We start from the raw sequence: 19601 nt of genomic DNA, 5'->3' as shown, positions 1-19601 counted from the left end.
TTATTCCTGATACTAAAACTTATTCTAGTTGCCGATGTGCTGATGCCATAGGCAGGGGTGCAACACTTACCATGGGACCAAAACTTGTTTTTACCCTCACTCCAATAAAACCACCTTCAGCAGGTGTAAGGATGGTCCTGAGACTGGATTAGATGCTCCTTTGTGATATGTGTCCTTCCCTCCTTGTCTTGCAGTATATTAACAGCGGGAATCTGGAGCAGCTTCTGGACAGCAACCAGCACTTGTCATGGACGGTACGGGTGAAGCTGGCTCTGGATGTCGCCCTCGGTTTGGCTTATCTGCACTCCAAGGGAATCTTCCATCGAGACCTCACATCCAAGGTAGGTGATCCTGGGGTCAGATCAGATGCAGGAATGGCTTCTGAAGGACCTTATTTATGGTTTTGTATGGTGCTGGTGCAATGGATTGATGCAGGTGGTGGTGCAGATCTCTTCTGGATGTCACTGAGTAGTCCTGACCTAAGGCCGGGGTCACACTTGCGAGAAACTTGCACGAGTCTCGCATCTTAATACCCGGCACTGCCGCCGGCACTCGGACCTGAGCGCTCAGCTCCATAGAAATACATGCAGCCGCACACTCTGCTGTTGTGAATTCGCTTTCTGGCCTACCTCTGGTTACTACTGAAGGTAGTGAAGCTGGTCAAATTGAAAGAGGGGTAGTGAGTTCTCTTTCTGGGCTCCCTCTGGTGGTTACTGGAGGTAATGGAGCTGATCTGATTAACAGAGGCTTGCCACCTGATAATGAAGCCGATTGGAGATCTGGGGTTTCAGACTGGATTTAAGACAGCCAACTCCCTCTATCCCTGCTGGTGATTTTCTTCCTGCCTCCTGAGGTCTTAGTTTCCAGCTCAGTCCCTGCATGTTCAGCTAAGTGTTCTTTTGCAATTCTTTTCACATTTGATCTGGTTTTCTCTATTTCAGTGTTGTGTGGGTCAACCAGCTCCAGCTGGGGCTGCGCTGAAGCACCATCCATATGTTACTGCTTGGCCTCTTTTTGCTCTGCTCTCAGAATATACCAGAGTGCTGATATAGTGGGCGAAGTCGTGCGACTTCAGTATTTTTGCATCAGACGTGTTGGACTTTTTTGCAGGGTTTTTTGCGTGATTGCAGACAGTGTCTTTCCTTTCCTGTCCTGTCTAGTCAGTGTTTGCCCCATCGTTTGCTCAGTCTATTTTCCTGCCTGCGTTTGTGTTTTCATCTTGTCTCACCGACAATATATGTTTGAGGGCTATCTATTCCTTTGGGGTCTGCTCTGGGGCAGTTTAGATTTCCCCTTTCTTGCTTTAGGCTTATTTAGCTCTCCGGCTGTGCTGAGGCATCTAGGATCCTCGTAGGTACACTCCACTGCTACTGCTAGTTGTGTGGATAGGATCAGGGGTCTGCAATCCGCTTAGTTACCAACCTCTCTGGTTTTCTGTGGCTTAGCTTGGGCTTGCTCTCCTCCTCCGTGTCCCATTCATAACACTCCGCTCCGCTCGCCGGGTATTGAGTTTCTCCCAAGTGTGACCCCGGCCTAACACTCAGTGTATTTAGAAAGCTTGCACCGATTCCTTATGTGCATTGTGCTCCAGCTATCTTCACAGTAAGTATGGCATAGAAATGTCAGTGTTAATAATCCCCCCAGAATCTGGGGATGGGTCCCAGATGCTGCATGAAAATCAGAAAATTCCTTTCTGGGGTTTGCAGTTCTACAGCTGCTCGAGTGCCACCATGTCCCATCTTCTTTTCATCCATCAGGAAATGGCCCGGACACGTGTTTTGGGGGGGAGCCCGGCTCTCTGACATTACTACTGCTTTATTGTCTGCCATTAATCTGAATGTTTCACAATTGGGGCAATCTTCGGGGAGAGGCCGGAGATACGATTGTAGCTGTAAATTGACTGCAGATTGCAAAGTGAGATTGTGAAAGAGACCTCGGGCTGTGATCACAGATCCTACCGGAGCCAGCGCGCCCCTACACTGGCCAGAAGAGACGCACTGCTGGACATAATGATGCTGAACAGAGAAAAGGGCCAATAATCCGTTCCTCACTGTCTCAGATGCACAATTTTAGGATAAGCCGATCCTCTACGTAAGTGCACAAATGCTTCCCTGCAACTTCTGCTCTCCAGAGAGGATATTCAGGACTTGACATCATCACTCTCCAGATAGAATCGGACTCGGGTCCACCTGGTAATTGACCCCACAACACCTGTCAATTTCCGACTTAAGAGCGATATGTTATACTGCACAGCAGAGAATGCTTCCGTGTAAACTCCTGTTACTGTGGCGCTTTTAGAGACTTGAGCACTTGAAGTCATGGGTCGCTGCTGCGGATGTTTGGCTTCAGTTCCTTTTTTTTTTTTTACTGTTTATTCCTGAGATGCAAACACTTCCTCGTCCCTGACCACTAATTCTTCATTTGTCACGTTCCCCTTGTTCTGGAAACAGTGTGATAATATTACAGTATTACCCTTCAGCTACAGGGTGAATATTGTAGCTACAGATATACATTTACATAAAATCCACACAAGTGAGGACTACAGTCAGGTATTTTCCATTTACTGCACAATTTACCTCCATTGTAATCTTTAAACCTCTATGTTGTACTGATCCTGAGTTATAGACGGCAATATACTCCAGAGCTGCATTCACTATTCTGCTGGTGCAGTCACTATGTATATACATTATCTTACTGATCCTGTACTGATCCTGAGTTACATCCTGTATTATACTCCAGAGCTGCACTCACTATTCTGCTGGTGCAGTCCCTGTGTACATACATTACATTACTGATCCTGAGTTACATCCTGTATTATACTCCAGAGCTGCACTCACTATTCTGCTGGTGCAGTCACTGTGTACATACATTACATTACTGATCCTGAGTTACATCCTGTATTATACTCCAGAGCTGCACTCACTATTCTGCTGGTGCAGTCACTCTGTACATACATTACATTACTGATCCTGAGTTACCTCTTGTATTATACTCCAGAGCTGCACTCACTATTCTGCTGGTGCAGTCACTGAGTACATACATTACATTACTGATCCTGTACTGATCCTGAGTTTCATCCTGTACTATACTCCAGAGCAGCACTCATTATTCTGCTGGTGCATTACATTACTGATCCTGAGTTACATCCTGTATTATACCCCAAAGCTGCACTCACTATTCTGCTGGTGTAGTCACTGTGTACATACATTACATTACTGATCCTGAGTTACCTCTTGTATTATACTCCAGAGCTGCACTTACTATTCTGCTGGTGTGGTCACTGTGTGCATACACTACATTACTGATCCTATACTGATCCTGAGTTAGATCCTGTATTATACTCCAGAGCTGCACTCACTGTTCTGCTGATGCAGTCACTGTGTACATACATTACATTACTGATCCTGAGTTACATCCTGTGTTATACTCCAGAGCTGCACTCACTATTCTTCTGGTGCAGTCACTGTGTACATACATTACATTACTGATCCTGAGTTACATCCTGTATTATACTCCAGAGCTGCACTCCGGGTCAGTACTGTAATGTCCGTTGCTGTGTCTCTCCCATGGGCTTAGCCCCTGTCCGCACCGTTCGGTGGTGTCTCAGCGCTCCCATTCAGTGTATTCAACAGTTTATTAGCAGATGTTACATACTTTGGCAGATTTGTGCTCTGTCTGGCAGTGGACGGCAGATGTTTTCAGGCCGTGTCCTACATAAGGGCCTCTGTATTTCTGCACTGAGCAGAACCTCACACTCTTCCGCACCTCACAAAGAGCACATTAATCCCGGTTTATGTTTTTACATTTATTATTTTATCTATGAATAGTTAGCCGCCATCTTTTTTATGAAGCAGATAAATAGCGCCTCTCAGTGGTCGAATTGCCAGCCCTGCAGCAATATCTGTGTGGGTAAAGAGACCCCAAGAAGTCTTCAGTGATGAGAACTTTCATATTCCTGCACGTGTAACGGATAAAGGGGGACCACCTCTAATGTCCTATCGTAGGGGTCATCGCCTGCTTTCCTGAGAACCTGTAGTTTGTAGAGATCGCCATGAATATGTGCTGGATTTCCCCCTCTCGCCTGCTGCTCTGTCGTATTTTCAGACTGGACTGCAGTTTTATTTCTGAATCAGGAGGCTCAGGATGAGCAGGAAGTTTCTGTATACAATGAGTGACAGTACTGTGCTGCCTTGCAAGAGACCTGGGGATGGATCTGTACTTATGATACAAAGCTCCAAATCCCCTGCCTTCTCTCTACACGACCATGCCGCTATGAGACGGCCTTTGTTTTCAGGCCGTGTGTTATGATTAGGTCACCGAGGAGGATAGCAGGAATAGACTAGACAACCAGAAAGGTTGGTAACTAAGCGTATTGCAGACCCCTAAAACTAACAATACAACTAGAATTAGCCGTGGGACGCACCTATGAGGCGCTAGATGCCTCAGCACAGCCAAAGAGTTAACTAAGCCTAAAACAAGAAAGGGGAAAGCTAAACTGCCCCAGAGTAGAACCCCAAAGGAATAGATAGCCCCCAAACATATATTGCCGGTGAGACAAGATGAGGCACAAACACAGGCAGAAAATAGAGTAAGCAAATGATGGGGCCCAAACTGTCTAGATAGAACAGGACAGGAAAGATACTGTCTGCAATCACGCACAAAACCCTAAGAAAAATCCAACACGTCTGATATGCAAAAATACTGAGGCCACACGAGATCTCTCCCACTAGATCAGAATTCTGGTGTGAACTGGAAGCAAAACAAAAGATACTGATATAACGGGACTAGCAATACTGAACAGACTGACATAAGCTGTGGCATATGGAATGGGGTCCAGCACTGGTCCCAGCAGTGAACAATGCTGAACCCACACAGCAAAGCAGAAAGCAGAGAAATGCAAAAATTGGATCAAATGCAAAGAGATTCCAGCAAACAAATAACTTATCTGAACGATGCAGGACCAAGCAGGGGGCAAGCGGACTTCAAATTGCACAGGAAGAAAATCAAATCACCAGCAACAACTGAGGGAAGCTTGCTGACTTAAATCTTCCCAGTCTGTAGCACCTGACCTCCAATCATCCTCTTCAGGTGAGATTGACTTCTGTCAACCCGACCAGCTCCATTATCCGCAGCAACCACCAGAGGGAGCCCAAAGTCAGATGTCAGGTCAAGAGTGTTCACAACAACCGTGGCTCTGCTGGATTCATCATACGGGATCACTGGTCCCTACAGATTGATACGGCACATAGAGAAGCGCTGGATGCAATGAAGATGCTGCCAACAGTGAGAACAAGGCCATATATGCTAAAATGATGGCTCCCTGCAGCCACCACTAGAGGGAACCCACCGTATACAGAGTTACACAGCCCCATAGCTCTCCCTAATGGTGTCAGCACTAACACAATGTAACGAGCTCATCAGCAGCGAGAAGGACTGGGGTATTAGCAGCTTTTAAATGTAAAAAATGATTAGTTTTATTCACTGCACACTTTATAGAAGCACACAGTGCATCTGAAGTACAGTCCAGGACCGGGGCCCTGCTCAGTCCCCCCAGAAGCCCCTGGATTTCTTGCTGTGTGCGCACACTTGCTGTTAGTACTCTGATGTCTGTCCATTAAGGAGACCCCCGGGGTAGCGGGAGGTCAGCGGTGTAAACCTAAGTGGCAGCTCTGTCTTGTGCTCGCGTCCAGGGCAGATCCGTGGGTGTTGCAGCCTCAGCTTCTTTTCAGGGATTGTGCTCATTGCATTAGTTTAATGTTAAGCCGCAGGCAGCTCCGGCCGGCCTCGTTAACCCCATGGTGGTCAGTCAGGGCGTCCGTGTATTTCATGGTTCTCTCCCATCTTCTCTTTACAGAACTGTCTCATCAAGAGCGATGAGGGCGGTTACTCGGCTGTGGTGGCCGATTTTGGCCTGGCGGAAAAAATTCCAGATTACAGGTAAATGCGCCGTGCCCGGATGGACATGCCCCCCCTAGCTATAAACCTGGCAATTACTGTAATAACAAGGTCCTGAATGGAGGAGGATTAACATAGCAGAGCGTTCCTGCGCTCACATGACGTCTGGGCTGAAGCGGACGCTCTACACTTGAGCCACTTACTATAAGTCTCCATATAACGTTGCATTACATAACCTCGTAGACTTCATGCTCTAGTCACATCCAGAGCTGCAGTCACAGCTCTGCTTGTTCCTTTTTACGTTATTAGAGCCAGCATTTCAGCAAATAACCCTAGCAGTATTATGAATGCAGCTCTGGGTGTGTAAATATGGTAAAAAATAAGAAACTTCACCATTCAAGAAAAACCCATAACATTTCATTAAATTTACTTTATTAAATAAACTAGATGTGTATACACAGATATTATACTAATAGCACCCGAATCAAGGTAAGTTTTGAAAACGGTATATACCCATGTCGAGGCATGCAAAATATCTCATAGTCCCTGTTAGATGCAAGAATATAGGTATACTTATCAACCATGCCATTATGGATTGCTCCTATTCTATGGTCCCCTGATGAGCCCTGATGTTGGGAAGGGGCGAAACGCGTAGGGACGCTGTAACTGGGACAAGATTCCGATAAGTTACCTACTTTGGCTCTGTTTGGGCATGCTTTTGTGATTTGGGGATTATTTGTTCCTAGATTAAATTGTGACATTGTATTCCTGCATCTAACGGGGGACCATGAGATATTTTGCATGCCTTGACATTTGTATACGCCGAGTGGTTACAGTGTGGCACTGATTTAGCCCACAAGGACATTTAAGTGGCTGCACATCATTGTATGAGCACATTTTATTTTTTTATTTTTATTTTTTTTGTTTTTTTGAGGGATAGCTTTTAGACTAGATTTATCATATGATCTAGGTAGTGGAATTCTTGGCCAGCTAGTATTTTATATGGCCCAGTCTGCGGGATAACTGGTTGGTCTAAGAATACCTCTTGATTGAGGGTCAGTTCATCGCCGTTTGTGATCCTAGAGGTATATGTCCTAATACCAAAGAATAAGTGAGCTGCATTATAGTTCACCATATTGCTTTACCATAAGAGCCTTATTTCATCTGTGCGGCTTCTTTAAAACTATTCCTCACTGGCCACTCAGCTTGTAATGTGTGTCAGGTGTTTGGGTTTCTAGGTTGGTTTTGAAATATATGGTTTCACTATGTTTTATCTGTAGCCCTTTATCTCTATAGGAAGACTTTTATATCAATAGAAATAAAATTATTAGTTTTATTGATACTAAGAGGATATATTACAATATCCTGATTGGGAGGGTATATACCATTTTCAAAAGTTACCTTGATTCGGGTGCTATCAGTATAATATCAAGTTTATTTAATAAAGTAAATTTAATGAAATGTTATGGGTTTTTCTTTATGGTGGAGCCACTTGGTATACCCATCTGTTAGTAAATGATTTAGGTGTTCTAAAAAATAAGAAACCATCCTAAAGCATTCACTTCCAAATTCCCAACATTCATTGTAGTTTTAGGATTAGCGCTCTAATCTCCGCTGATTGTGGTGTACTGGCGGATTATCAGCGGTTAGCGCTGTGTCTATGGCCGGATTACTGTGTCAATCAGTGCGGCATAAAGCAGCTCGATTTCCAAGATATTTTCCAGCATCGTTGGACCTCATTGGGTTATTTTTTTTAATAACCTTCAGTCTCATTCAAAGTCATCCCCCCCCCCCAAAAAAAAAAAAAATTAATGCTTCCACGAATACTTGGATATTGCACCGGTATATGTCGCAGTTTCACCGTAGGTTATGCTATGTAAGCGACCTTTAGTTAAATTGGAGCCACAAAAGCAGGACAGTAAAATGCTTTACAAATGTGCAAAGGTTTTATATAATTTCTTTATTTGGGCCGGAATAGTGAGGTAGTAGGGTTACACGTCATTCCACGTAATGCCGATGATGATCCACACAGGGTGCCCCCAACCAGTATATATGGCCAGGTCCAGACGTGGTGGCTGGGTCCTACCTGCAAAACACTTCCTGGCAGCTGCAGGATCTATAATGTTTGTTCCTCCCACATGAGAACGATAAAACCATCGAGCAGGAGGAAGGGGCTGTCCTCAAATCGGAGAACTCCCAACTGATTGAAGACCCCCCCCCCTCCCCCGTGATCCTCCGTACAGTGTTAGCCCCCCAAACAATGTCCAGGAATCCAATCTCCGATCTGCACCAATGCATGCACAAAACTGACAACGGTGCATAATCTGACTATGACAGCAAAACAACCTGTAAAATGCTGAAATGGCAGATAACTGGGAGCAATAGATTATTCACTTGCAAAGTAAATGGAGAGTACATAGGCTTCAGGGGTAGCATCTGTATTAATGCAGTGTTATTAGTTTTAATTGACAGATAGTGGTTGGCAGGAAGCTGTGGTTGATGGTGCAACATAACTGGAGATATCCGGAGTTTATAGTAGACGTTAGACCACAAAAGACATGAAGCCCGACTTCACTGCCCCGACACTCACTGCCCAATGTGTGTCTTCCTGTACATACATTACTGATCCTGAGTTACATCCTGTATTATACTCCAGAGCTGCACTCACTACTCTGCTGGTGCAGTCACTGTGTGCATACATACATTACTGATCCTGAGTTACATCCTGTATTATACCCCAGAGCTGCACTCACTATGCTGCTGGTGCAGTCACTGTGTACATACATTACATTACTGATCCTGAGTTACATCCTGTATTATACTCCAGAGCTGCACTCACTATTCTGCTGGTGCAGTCACTGTGTACATACATTACATTACTGATCCTGAGTTACATCCTGTATTATACTCCAGAGCTGCACTCACTATTCTGCTGGTGCAGTCACTGTGTACATACATTACATTACTGATCCTGAGTTACATCTTGTATTATACTCCAGAGCTGCACTCACTATGCTGCTGGTGCAGTCACTGTGTACATACATTACATTACTGATCCTGAGTTACATCCTGTATTATACTCCAGAGCTGCACTCACTATTCTGCTGGTGCAGTCACTGTGTACATACATTACATTACTGATCCTGAGTTACATCTTGTATTATACTCCAGAGCTGCACTCACTATTCTGCTGGTGCAGTCACTGTGTACATACATTACTGATCATGTACTGCTCCTGAGTTACACCCTGTATTATACTCCAGAGCTGCACTCACTATTCTGCTGGTGCAGACACTGTGTACATACATTACATTACTGGTCCTGAGTTACATCCTTTATTATACTCCAGAGCTGCACTCACTATTCTGCTGGTGCAGTCACTGTGTACATACATTACATTACTCATCCTGAGTTACATCCTGTATTATACTCCAGAGCTGCACTCACTATTCTGTAGTCAGAGCTGAACTCTCCCAGCGTTTCCTGCTTTTTCAGTGTCTACTGAGAACTTATCGGAAAACGTAACTGCCCACCTGTATTCTATTCTGACCACAATCTTGCTGACTCTTTCCGATAAGAACTAGTAAAGCAGTGTGTGCAGCTCTGGGGCCGCAGTAGTGGCCATCTTGTGGGCTGTTCTGTGCGTAGTCATTCCCGCTCACATACGGACAGGGTCACTCTCTGTGTTAGGGGGTTCCTGATATTGCATAGTGTTTTCGTCTTTCTCATCCATCTGAATGCGAAGAGTGGGCGAGTGGTTCACTGTTAACCCCTTTATTTCTGTTTTCCTTGTAGCGGGGGTAGTGAGAAGCTGGCGGTCGTGGGGTCTCCATATTGGATGGCTCCGGAGGTTCTGCGTGATGAGCCGTATAATGAAAAGGTGAGCGAGTCGCCGTGTCCTGTGGCCGTAGATCCGCGTGGACAGCGGGTCATTGATCTGTCAGGGCGATGCATAACATAATGTCTTAGATGAACCAAAAATGTCTCTCTCCATTCAGTGTAAGGAGCTCCCAGTGGGTAAATATAATATTTCTCACAGCTGATGGTTTGTTTTAATGCATCAGTGAAGAGCTGAATAGCTGGAATGTCACAACGTAGTTGCAAGCTGATGGGCGAGGACAGATCCTCCCAAATGTATAGGGTCACCCTCGTCCGACCAGTCTCCAGGTCACCCGGTTACCTACTTCTCACCTACATGGAAGGTGCGACCAGTGGAAACGTACACGGAAGTCGCCATGGTCACTGGGATTGATTCAAAGTGTCACTGTTTCTCCGCGCTGTCAGAGAAATACGTGGAATTCCTCCGGGGGAGTATGAACCCGTCACCGGTGGTGGAAGATTAACCAACTTCTTATCTCCTGACCTGTACAAAGAGGAGCGAGTTCTCTGTGCAAATATCGCCCGCTGCACGCCCCGTATCGGCCCCGAGATTCCTCCTACACAAACCGATCCCAGATCAATCCCAGCGATCAGAAGACGCAGCCGGTCACGTCACACTGACACCGCTGGGGGTCCTTACAGGACAGACACATTGTAACAAGGCATCTCTCATGTCCTTGTAGCGCTCATGTCCTTGTATAATTCCTATATAAATGTTGCCATCTCTTCTCAGTATTGTCTGATGAAGGGCCTTCTGAGCCCTGAAAGCTTGCAAATATAATTTCTCTGGTTAGCCAATAAAGGTATCACTCCTTGAATACTTTACATAAGTATTAAGATCTAACAAGGCATAGCATTCTCTTTCTTGCTTTACCTCCCATGTGACAATGTTACTTATCCTTGCTTCATTATTAAGTTGGTTGTTTTTAATGTGACTGTTACACTTTGACCTGTTGTTGGGAAATATCCCAGGTTTAGATCTACGGGGGTCCTGGTGTGTGAGAATCCCACCGTTCTCTAAAATGAAGGAACAGAAGCAAACGCCGCTCTGTGACAACGCTTAGACTTTCTTATTTTGGCTTCAGTTAATTTCTTTTAGCAATTAGTTGGGGTCTCTGCATCCGGACCCCCACTGAATTATTAACCATCTTTACGATTCTGTGAAAGTTACACTGTAAATGATTTCCTCCTTCTGCCAGGCTGATGTCTTCTCCTATGGGATCATCCTGTGCGAGATCATCGCCCGGATACAGGCGGACCCGGATTACCTGCCCCGCACAGAGGTAAATGATGCAGTGAGGTCTCGCATCCACCTGCTCCGCCATGTTTATTACCGCAATGGAACGGTTCCATTTGTGCCGTCTCATTACACCGGATATTTGTAGTTTTATGCCGAGAACAGATCTGTAAAATTGTCCTGGTCCAGAACCCCCAATATATCAGTAGCTGCCGCCCACCAGCCCACCGTCCCCCCGAATGCTAAGAGGGGGCATCATCAAGAAATAGAAGCGTAGAGTCGCTCGGCTTTAGCTGGGTTCACAGTGTGCCTATTTGTGTTTATAGCCGCCCAATAAATGACGAATGTTCAGAATCGTTATCATGATATCCATGGTAACAAAATACTGATCAATAGGGATGTTCAGGAATTATCACCAGTGCAAAGACTGAAGAGCATGCCAATAAATACCTGCACCATGGTGGAAAGCAGCATTAAAGGGACAGTGCATATATATGCTTTATACCAGAGTGCCACCTACAGGGCGCAAGTGGAACTAATGGAAGCAGAGATCTGGGTCATGACAACTTGTTTTCACCTGGACCATTAGAAGTGGCCGCTAGGATGCCAATATAGAAATGTTGTTTTCCCCAAATCACCATCATAAATGGGACCATTTCTGTTCCAACGTCTGCCGTCCACAGCCATTTTCTCTCCTTCACCCATCCACAGAATGCAAGCTCTCTGAAGCAGCTCACTATTGCCCACATTGTTCCTGCATGTACCGAAAGCAATGTGAGTAATAAACGTGCCGTAGGGAATTGACCACAATGACCTAACGCACTAGGTAACGTTGGACCCTGATAGAGCAGGATTTGATGTGCAGAAAAGGATTTGTGATTATTGGCCCAGACTCGCTGGATCCTGGTGGGCCGGTGATGTTGTGTTTAGCCGCTGTGAGATCATATGGCACCAGGTGAACCCGTCCTGTTTCTTTCTCATGTCTAGAATTTCGGTTTGGACTATGATGGTTTCCAGCACATGGTGGGTGACTGCCCCCAGGACTTCCTCCAGCTGACATTCAACTGCTGCAATGTGAGTGCCCCACTTAGTATCTGGACTCCCACTGAGCAGCGCCAACATTTTGTCCTGCCAAAGTTCCTGGTCTTTTGTTTTTTTTTGACTTTTTGGCAGATGGATCCAAAGCTCCGTCCTTCCTTCACGGACATCGTCAAGCAGTTGGAGGAAATATTACTTCGCTTAAGAAAAGAAGAGGCTGAAAATGAGCGACTGTCCAACAACCCCGAGATCAACGAGACAAAACCTCTCACTAAGGGTAAGAGTTCTTATATCTACTGCCACCATGGTCCTCGTCATGCAGTTGCTGCATAGTGAGAAGTTCTGCTACTTTGTATAGCAATTACTTCCCATTTTTAAGATGTCTGCTTTCTGCCAGTGACATGTTTGACATGTGGCGACATGTTTGTTGACAGGCAGAAAATCCTGTTGCAGAAATCTTTCTCCAGTCTTGATAAATTGATGCAGCACTACACCTCTACTGAGCTCCAGGCTGCTTAGCTCACAGCAAAGGCAGCTCTTGTAAATGGTCAGAGTGGTCTGCCCCGTATGTGGCGGCTCGGTGCTCTCTCCCCCCCCGTCTGTGGCGGCTCGGTGCTCTCCCCCGCCCGTCCGTGGCGGCTCGGTGCTCCCCCCGTCCGTGGCGGCTCGGTGCTCTTCCCCCGACCCCCCCCCCCCCGTCCGTGGCGGCTCGGTGCTCTCCCCCCCCCCCCCCCCCCCCCCCGTCTGTGGCAGCTCGGTGCTCTCCCCCCCCCCCCCGTCCGTGGCGGCTTGGTGCTCTACCCCCCCCCACCCCCGTTCGTGGCGGCTCGGTGCTCTTTCCCCCCCCGTCCGTGGCGGCTCGGTGCTCTTCCCCCCCCCGTCCGTGGCGGCTCGGTGCTCTTCCCCCCCCTCCCGTATGTGGCGGCTCGGTGCTCTTTCCCCCCCCCCCCCCCGTCCGTGGCGGCTCGGTGCTCTTCCCCCCCCCCCCCGTCCGTGGCGGCTCGGTGCTCTTCCCCCCCCCCCCCGTCCGTGGCGGCTCGGTGCTCTTCTCCCCCCCCCCCCCGTCCGTGGCGGCTCGGTGCTCTTCCCCCCCCCCCCCCCGTCCGTGGCGGCTCGGTGCTCTTTCCCCACCGTCCGTGGCGGCTCGGTGCTCTTTCCCCACCGTCCGTGGCGGCTCGGTGCTCTCCCCCCACCGTCCGTGGCGGCTCGGTGCTCTCCCCCCACCGTCCGTGGCGGCTCGGTGCTCTCCCCCCACCGTCCGTGGCGGCTCGGTGCTCTCCCCCCACCGTCTGTGGCGGCTCGGTGCTCTCCCCTCCCCGTCCGTGGCGGCTCAGTGCTCTCCCCCCCGTCCGTGGCGACTCAGTGCTCTTCCCCCCCACCCCCCGGTGGCGGCTCAAGTTCATCTTACCAAATTTTTTTTTCTTTGTGTGTTTGCTGATTGGAAATGTGGCATTAATGTTGAATGTTGAGAACTTTTTTTTTTTTCCTCGCTCCCCAGCTTCCAGTGAGAAAAGTCAAGGGGTGAAGCGTCTCATCACAATCCCACAAGATGACAAAATCCCACAGAAGTCACCACGTCCTCGGCGGAACATCACTCTCTCCCGGAGTCAGTCTGATGTTTTTGCCCGGAAACCTCAGCGCAAGATAAATGTACAGGACCCTTTCTATACCCCCAGCAAGGGGCTGCTGCGCAAGGTTAACCCCTTCAATGCCAGGGAGGACTTAAAGGGAGGGAAAATTAAATTCTTCGACATGCCCAGCAAGTCTGTCATTTCCCATGTCTTCGACCTCCATTCCCCCAAAATGGATGGGAGTCAGACATCAGGGCTGGTGCGGCAACCATACAGCCAGGACACTGTGGACTATTGCTACATACCCAAGAGGCGCTGCAGGTCTCTGCCTGTCTCTCCTGAGCTTGTGAAAAAAGATTGCACCCCTTCTCCGGCCCTCTCCTCCACCGTGGGGAGGTGTGACCCCGCGCAGCTCAGCAACGAGGTAAGGGCGAAGCTCCTCTGTAATGTCAAATACGGTGTATCAGAAATCCCACCCTATAAACTCAGGTCCGCGTTTCTTGACGGCGCACAGACCGAGGACATGGACTGTACCGATGGGATTGGAGTGATGGAAGGAAGCCGGGAGAACCAGGATGAGTACAGTAACCGGCTGCTGGTCAGCAATAGGAGACCCGCTAAGTGTTCCCAGCCCCCCACCTGTTGTCCCCCTGAGGACGAGCTCTCACAGGGCTTCAGCTCCGAGGCCATGGAAATAGAGGATGAACTGAACGACAACCAGCTGAGCTGCAGCCCCCCGGCGCATTTTGGAGGGCTGTCCTTACTGCCAGTGGACAATACGGAGAGCAGGGACTGCCTGTGTGACTCTGTGTCCGGCTGCCGCATCCGCCAGGGAGTGGTGAAAATGTGATATGTGTAGGGTTTACATGACCTCAGATCCTAGGATGGGAGATTCCTAACCAGCCGGATTATCCCGTTGCTTCTTCCGTCAGTGATCAGACGTGTCCATATTGTCTGGGCTCTGCTGCGGTTCGCTGCTGACCATGGATCACGCTGTAAGCGCCGCTCAGGTGTCCTAATAATGCACATAGGAATGTGTCTGCTGGGAGAGGGAAGCAATGAAAAAATAAAGAAAAAAAAAAGTTGACAATGCAAACAAGCATCCGTGTTCTGGCGCGTTTCCCACGCGATCTCACCTTGTTTAGTAGCATGTGACCTGGAGTAACCCTGTATTAACCCCTTCACCGGTCATAGTCTGTGATGACAACTTGTTGCAGTAGGCGACAGCATGTATGGGAGCTTCTTGTCAATCGATGATGCCTTAACCCACTCAGTGCCACCGTGACAGATTTTATACCTTTTGCGAGGCATCAGATCATCAGACACTATGTGATCGCTCCGTCAATATCCAGGCTCATATGGAGGGTGAGACGTGCCCCCTCTATGCCCGTGTGTGATGCTGGGGGGGCCGCATGCAAGTTTTAATGTAACTTTTAGCTCCAGGTCTGGTTCCTGGGTTGGTGGGTTTTTTTGTTTTCTTTATTTTGCCCCCCGCCCGGCCTTAGACGTCAGGATGTTGTCTGCAGCCGCTGTGAGCGTGACTGTAGAGTATCTGTTTTTTTATTTTTTTCTCTTTACTCACGAATAGAGTTACTTTTTTGTTAGGAAAGCCAATCAGGGACGGGAGAAAAAAAACCCAACCATTATCAGAGTGCCCTGATGGATCAAATGCAGGTGATATCAGAAGCTCAGAAAGCACTTAATGGATTTTTTTTTTTATTTTTTTTTATTCCCCCTGTCAGAACTTACTGACTGTCTATGCACAGTGTGGATTAGCCTGTATTAATAACCTGACTGACGTGAGCGCCATCTGTGACCTCCATCCATCGGAGAGCGAAATATTGGGGTGATTGATGTCGTATGGAGGCTGCCCTCTAGTGGTGGACTGCTCTCACAACACCTCTGATAAGTTTCGTTAATCATTTAAACTTTTTTAGTTTTTGTTGGTTGTTCTGCGTATCGGGCAGCGACATTTTTGTTGCTTGCAGCACCAGTCCTTACCAGCGGTACAAGCTCAGTAGCGCCCCCTCCTGGCCAATATATCACACAGCAATGAGTTTGATATATAACTAGATGTGTATTTCCTGAAGGAAATACAGACAGTGCTTTGAAATGGTGCCCGGGCTACCCCTTTGAGAGACTTGCCTGCTGGCCTTGCAAGACTTTCAACTCAGGATCTGTTTTAACTGTGGGTGCCTCTCAGGGGCCACTTTGGCCTCGGTCTGATTTGGTGGGTGGGGCCTCTCAGGATCCGATTCGGTGGCCTGGGCTCCTCAGGGCTTGAATTGGTGGCTGGGATCCCTCAGGGTCCGATTTTGTGGGCGGAGCCCCTCTGGGTCCCTTTTGGTGGGCGGGTCCCATTTGGTGGGCGGGGCCACTCTGGGTCCGATTTGGAGGCCAGGGTGGCTCAGCCTCCGATTTGTAGGCCTGGGTCGATCAGCCTCCGATTTGGAGCCTGGGGTCACACAGCTTTCGATTTGGAGCGCTGGCCCTTTAAGAATCACTTTGGCGCGTCAGCCCTTTAAGAGCCAGTTTGGCTCACTGGGCTTCTAAATCCACTTTGGCGCACATTCTCTCTCAGGGGCATGCGTCATGTGATGAAGCTAGATTTGCATTTGTGCTCTGGGTTTCGCTTTAAGAGCTGATATCTGCCAGAAACTGTCCTGGGGGAGTCATGTATAGTTCGTAGGCGTTGGCATAGTATCTGGGTCTGCCAGCGCATATCAATGAGCTTAACTGCCATTTGAATCGCCTCAGGGCATGTTTTCCCTGTGGCAACATTTTCCCATTGAAATGCATTGAGGAAAATGTTTTTTCAAACGCAAATTGCGCAAAAACTACAAATCTGATTGACACGAAAATTACTTGGCACACAACTCGTGAACGCTGGCTCAACGGAGTCTGTGCGTGTAGCGGTTCGGGCCGCATTAATTGCGGAAAATCAACTGAATAATAATAAGCAGCAGAAGAAGAATAAGTTAGCAGCGTTCGGATTACAAGATAGGGCTTTCTTCAAAGCACTATAATAACTATAGAATACGTGATTTACCAGAAATGTCTTGACTCTGTTATTCCATGGGGACAATGGATCTAACAGTGGTCAGAACAGTTTTTGAATTTAGTTCACCAACATCACCAGGCCTAAAATCTGTTTTTAAAGAGTATTTAACACCAGATTTTACCATACCAGCTGCAAATATTATTAATCACAGGAGTCTTAACTTCTTAAAGAAACTTTTTTTTTTCTTCCTCCTCCTTCCATGTCACTGCTGAGCCACGTGTTAATTTAGTATGAATCTCCAAAGCAGACAGGGTCCATGTGTAGATGCAGTGCATGGCTTCTCCTGCATTACATCCTTCAATATCCTCCAGAGCTGTACTCACTGTTCTGCTGGTGCAGTATATATACATTAGGCTGCTCTTACTTATGTATTGTGACTTCACTAGCAACATAGTAAATAAATGCAGCTCTGGAGTATAATACAAGATAAGCAATGTATGTGCACAGTGACTTTACCAGCTGAATAGTGTGTGTAGCTCCAGAGTATAATACAGGCGAACCATAGAAAATTTCATATTTTTTGGCCTCATTAAACACTAATGACCTGCAGCTGTTGCAAAACTACAACTCCCAGCATGCCCTGACAAGCCTGCAGCCTCTGTAGCTCGCTGCTTTAGACTGACTCTTCTTCGGCCGCTATTGCGGCAGTCAACCTTTTGGCATAAGCTATATGGACTGGCGTCCAGTGGGGACGTCCCGGGCGGAGGAGATTCTCCCACACAAGATGATTTTATAGACACTTGAATTCTGTTTTATTTTTGTTTGTTTTTTTGCACTTATGATATTTTGCTGTCGATACATTTCTATGCAATCGTTTTTCCTGCTCCGGTTTCTGTTCCTATTTATGAAGGTGTTTTATTAAAGTCTTACGTTCGCGCTCATGACACTGCCGCCGCCGGAGGCGAGGTTTCCTCCATGTGTAATTTATACGCCGTGGTTCTGCCGTCAGTGCTCTCTGTATATACGATGTCTGTAACGAGGAACCAAAGACGAAATGAAATTAATCCATTGACGTTTTGTTTTTCTAGATGTAATTTTCTCATTTATCTCTCAGATTAAACCGTCTGTAGCAGCCCTGTGCATGTCATTTACAGTGAGAATCGTGCTGTAGCTTTCAGTGGGGGTGGCAAGGTCTACTTTTCGGGACTTTTTTTTTTAACCTAAAAAAAGAGAAAAAAAAAAAACAACAAAGCAACATTAAAAATGTTGCTTTGTTTGGCTTTTACAGGCATTTGGTTTCTCAAAACATTCAACCTAGCTGAGCTCAGTAAAGGATATAAAATTATAACCATCTACCTGCCGGAGGTTATCGCAAGCTCACTGATTGCAGAATGAGTTAACTGAGAATCCAATCAGCAATAGATAATGCATCATGGAGGCTAGAGAAAGCAAACGGTGCAAAATGTTTAACAGAACTCAATTGCAAAAATGATTTTTAGCCCAAATTACAGGCATTTGAGCTTGTAAAAAAAATAAATTGTCCTAAAAGGTGGACAATCCCATTAAATTTGTTCTTTAAGCTCTTTACTTGCTGTCAGTGAATGGGGAACATTAATGTTTTCATCCAGAGGCTTCTACAATTGTATGGATGTAGAGAAACCCCCAGGTCTGGGCTTTGTTATATTCAGGGATAGATGGAAAAATTATCACCGGTGGAAGCAAAACTATCAGGAAAGGTGTTTTGCCTCAGGATTTAAATCAATGTGTAAACTTCTTACGGTTCTTCTGCCTCCAAGAATCCTGGTCTGAACTGCGTCCAAGAGGAGCGCAGGGGCACAGACCTTCAGAGCTGCGTTTGCAAGTTGAATAGCAAAAAGCTTGAAGTGCTGCGCTACTTGCTTAAGAAACGACCACCTCTGATAAGACCGCAGAGGTGGCTAGTAACCTACGCAGAGAGCAGTAAAGTTAAGAAGTTCTCGGTTCTTGAGAAAGAAAAGTAAAAAAAAAGTTTTTTTATAGGGTAAATTACAAAAGTTCCAAGTTTTTACAAGCAATATTAACTTGTTAAATGGGTAAGTCTACCACTTTAAAAATCTCCGCTTACCATCAGTGAATGAAAAGTGTTAAAAATTAGTGGAGTTTTTTAAAAATACAATGCAGTATCGTATATTTAGTATCGTGTAGAAAAAAGTGAGTACTGAAACCCAAGTACTTTATATGTATTTGTATTCTGAGTAAGCAAGATTACTACAGTTATGATCTCTCAAGAATTTGTGTCCTTATAAATGCCAGACTATAAAGAGTCCGGTCTCCTTAAAGGGAATCTGTCACCCCTTTTTTGAGATATCATATAATGATATTCAATTGTGTGTCACATAAAGAGTCTCTTCGTACTATTGCTTCCCCCGGACCTTTCATGCATAAATACCTTTTTTATATCGGATCAGATATATGTAAACTGCTGTGGTCTGGTCCGATGGGCGGGGCTTATTCACCTGCTTCCCCCCCCCTCCCTGTCATGCTCTACGCATTTCTTGTGTACAGCAAGAGGGAGGGGGGGGGGGGGAGAAAGCAGTTGAATAAGCCCCGCCCATCAGACCGGACAGAGGCAGTTTACATACATCTGAACCGATGTGTAAAAGAAAAAAAAAAAAGTATTTATGCATGAAAGGTGCGGGGTCAGGGGGAAGCAAAAGTACTAAGAGAATCCTTATGTGACACCCAATTGAATTGATATTATATGATATGTCAAAAAAGGGGTGACAGATTCCCTTTAGATCAGTGTGCAAGTAGTATTAGAGCATCACAATACTGCAGTCTATAAAGGAATAATTCAGATATTTCAGTATTTACAGATTTTATTTTTCTTAATAAAATAAGTGACTTTACAAATCTTTTTTGAAATGCCAAATGAGAACCGGAGCTGCAGGCAGCCATGTTGTCTGAGCCAAAATAGAGACACTAAGGGAGCAGACAGATC

The 19601-nt window shown here is 46.6% G+C and overlaps 1 protein-coding gene across 1 annotated transcript in view; it reads left to right on the top strand.

Moving 5' to 3' along the window:
• The window catches only part of TESK2 (testis associated actin remodelling kinase 2), a 46486-nt gene extending 28733 nt beyond the window's left edge, over positions 1–17753 (top strand). Inside the window, exons 5-11 of the mRNA XM_073544439.1 lie at positions 195–341; positions 5855–5937; positions 9691–9775; positions 10974–11057; positions 11999–12085; positions 12185–12326; positions 13548–17753. Coding sequence (XP_073400540.1) covers positions 195–341; positions 5855–5937; positions 9691–9775; positions 10974–11057; positions 11999–12085; positions 12185–12326; positions 13548–14470 — 1551 coding nt within the window. The 3' untranslated portion in view covers positions 14471–17753. The remainder of the gene's footprint in view (positions 1–194; positions 342–5854; positions 5938–9690; positions 9776–10973; positions 11058–11998; positions 12086–12184; positions 12327–13547) is intronic.
• The last annotated feature ends 1848 nt before the right edge of the window (positions 17754–19601 follow it).

The sequence above is a fragment of the Dendrobates tinctorius genome, unplaced genomic scaffold (assembly GCF_039654945.1).
Source record: "Dendrobates tinctorius isolate UK_male_01 unplaced genomic scaffold, ASM3965494v1 ptg000138l, whole genome shotgun sequence".
Classification (NCBI taxonomy): Eukaryota; Metazoa; Chordata; class Amphibia; order Anura; family Dendrobatidae; genus Dendrobates; species Dendrobates tinctorius.
Note: the sequence above shows the minus strand (reverse complement) of the source record. Positions and strands in the feature narration are given on the sequence as shown.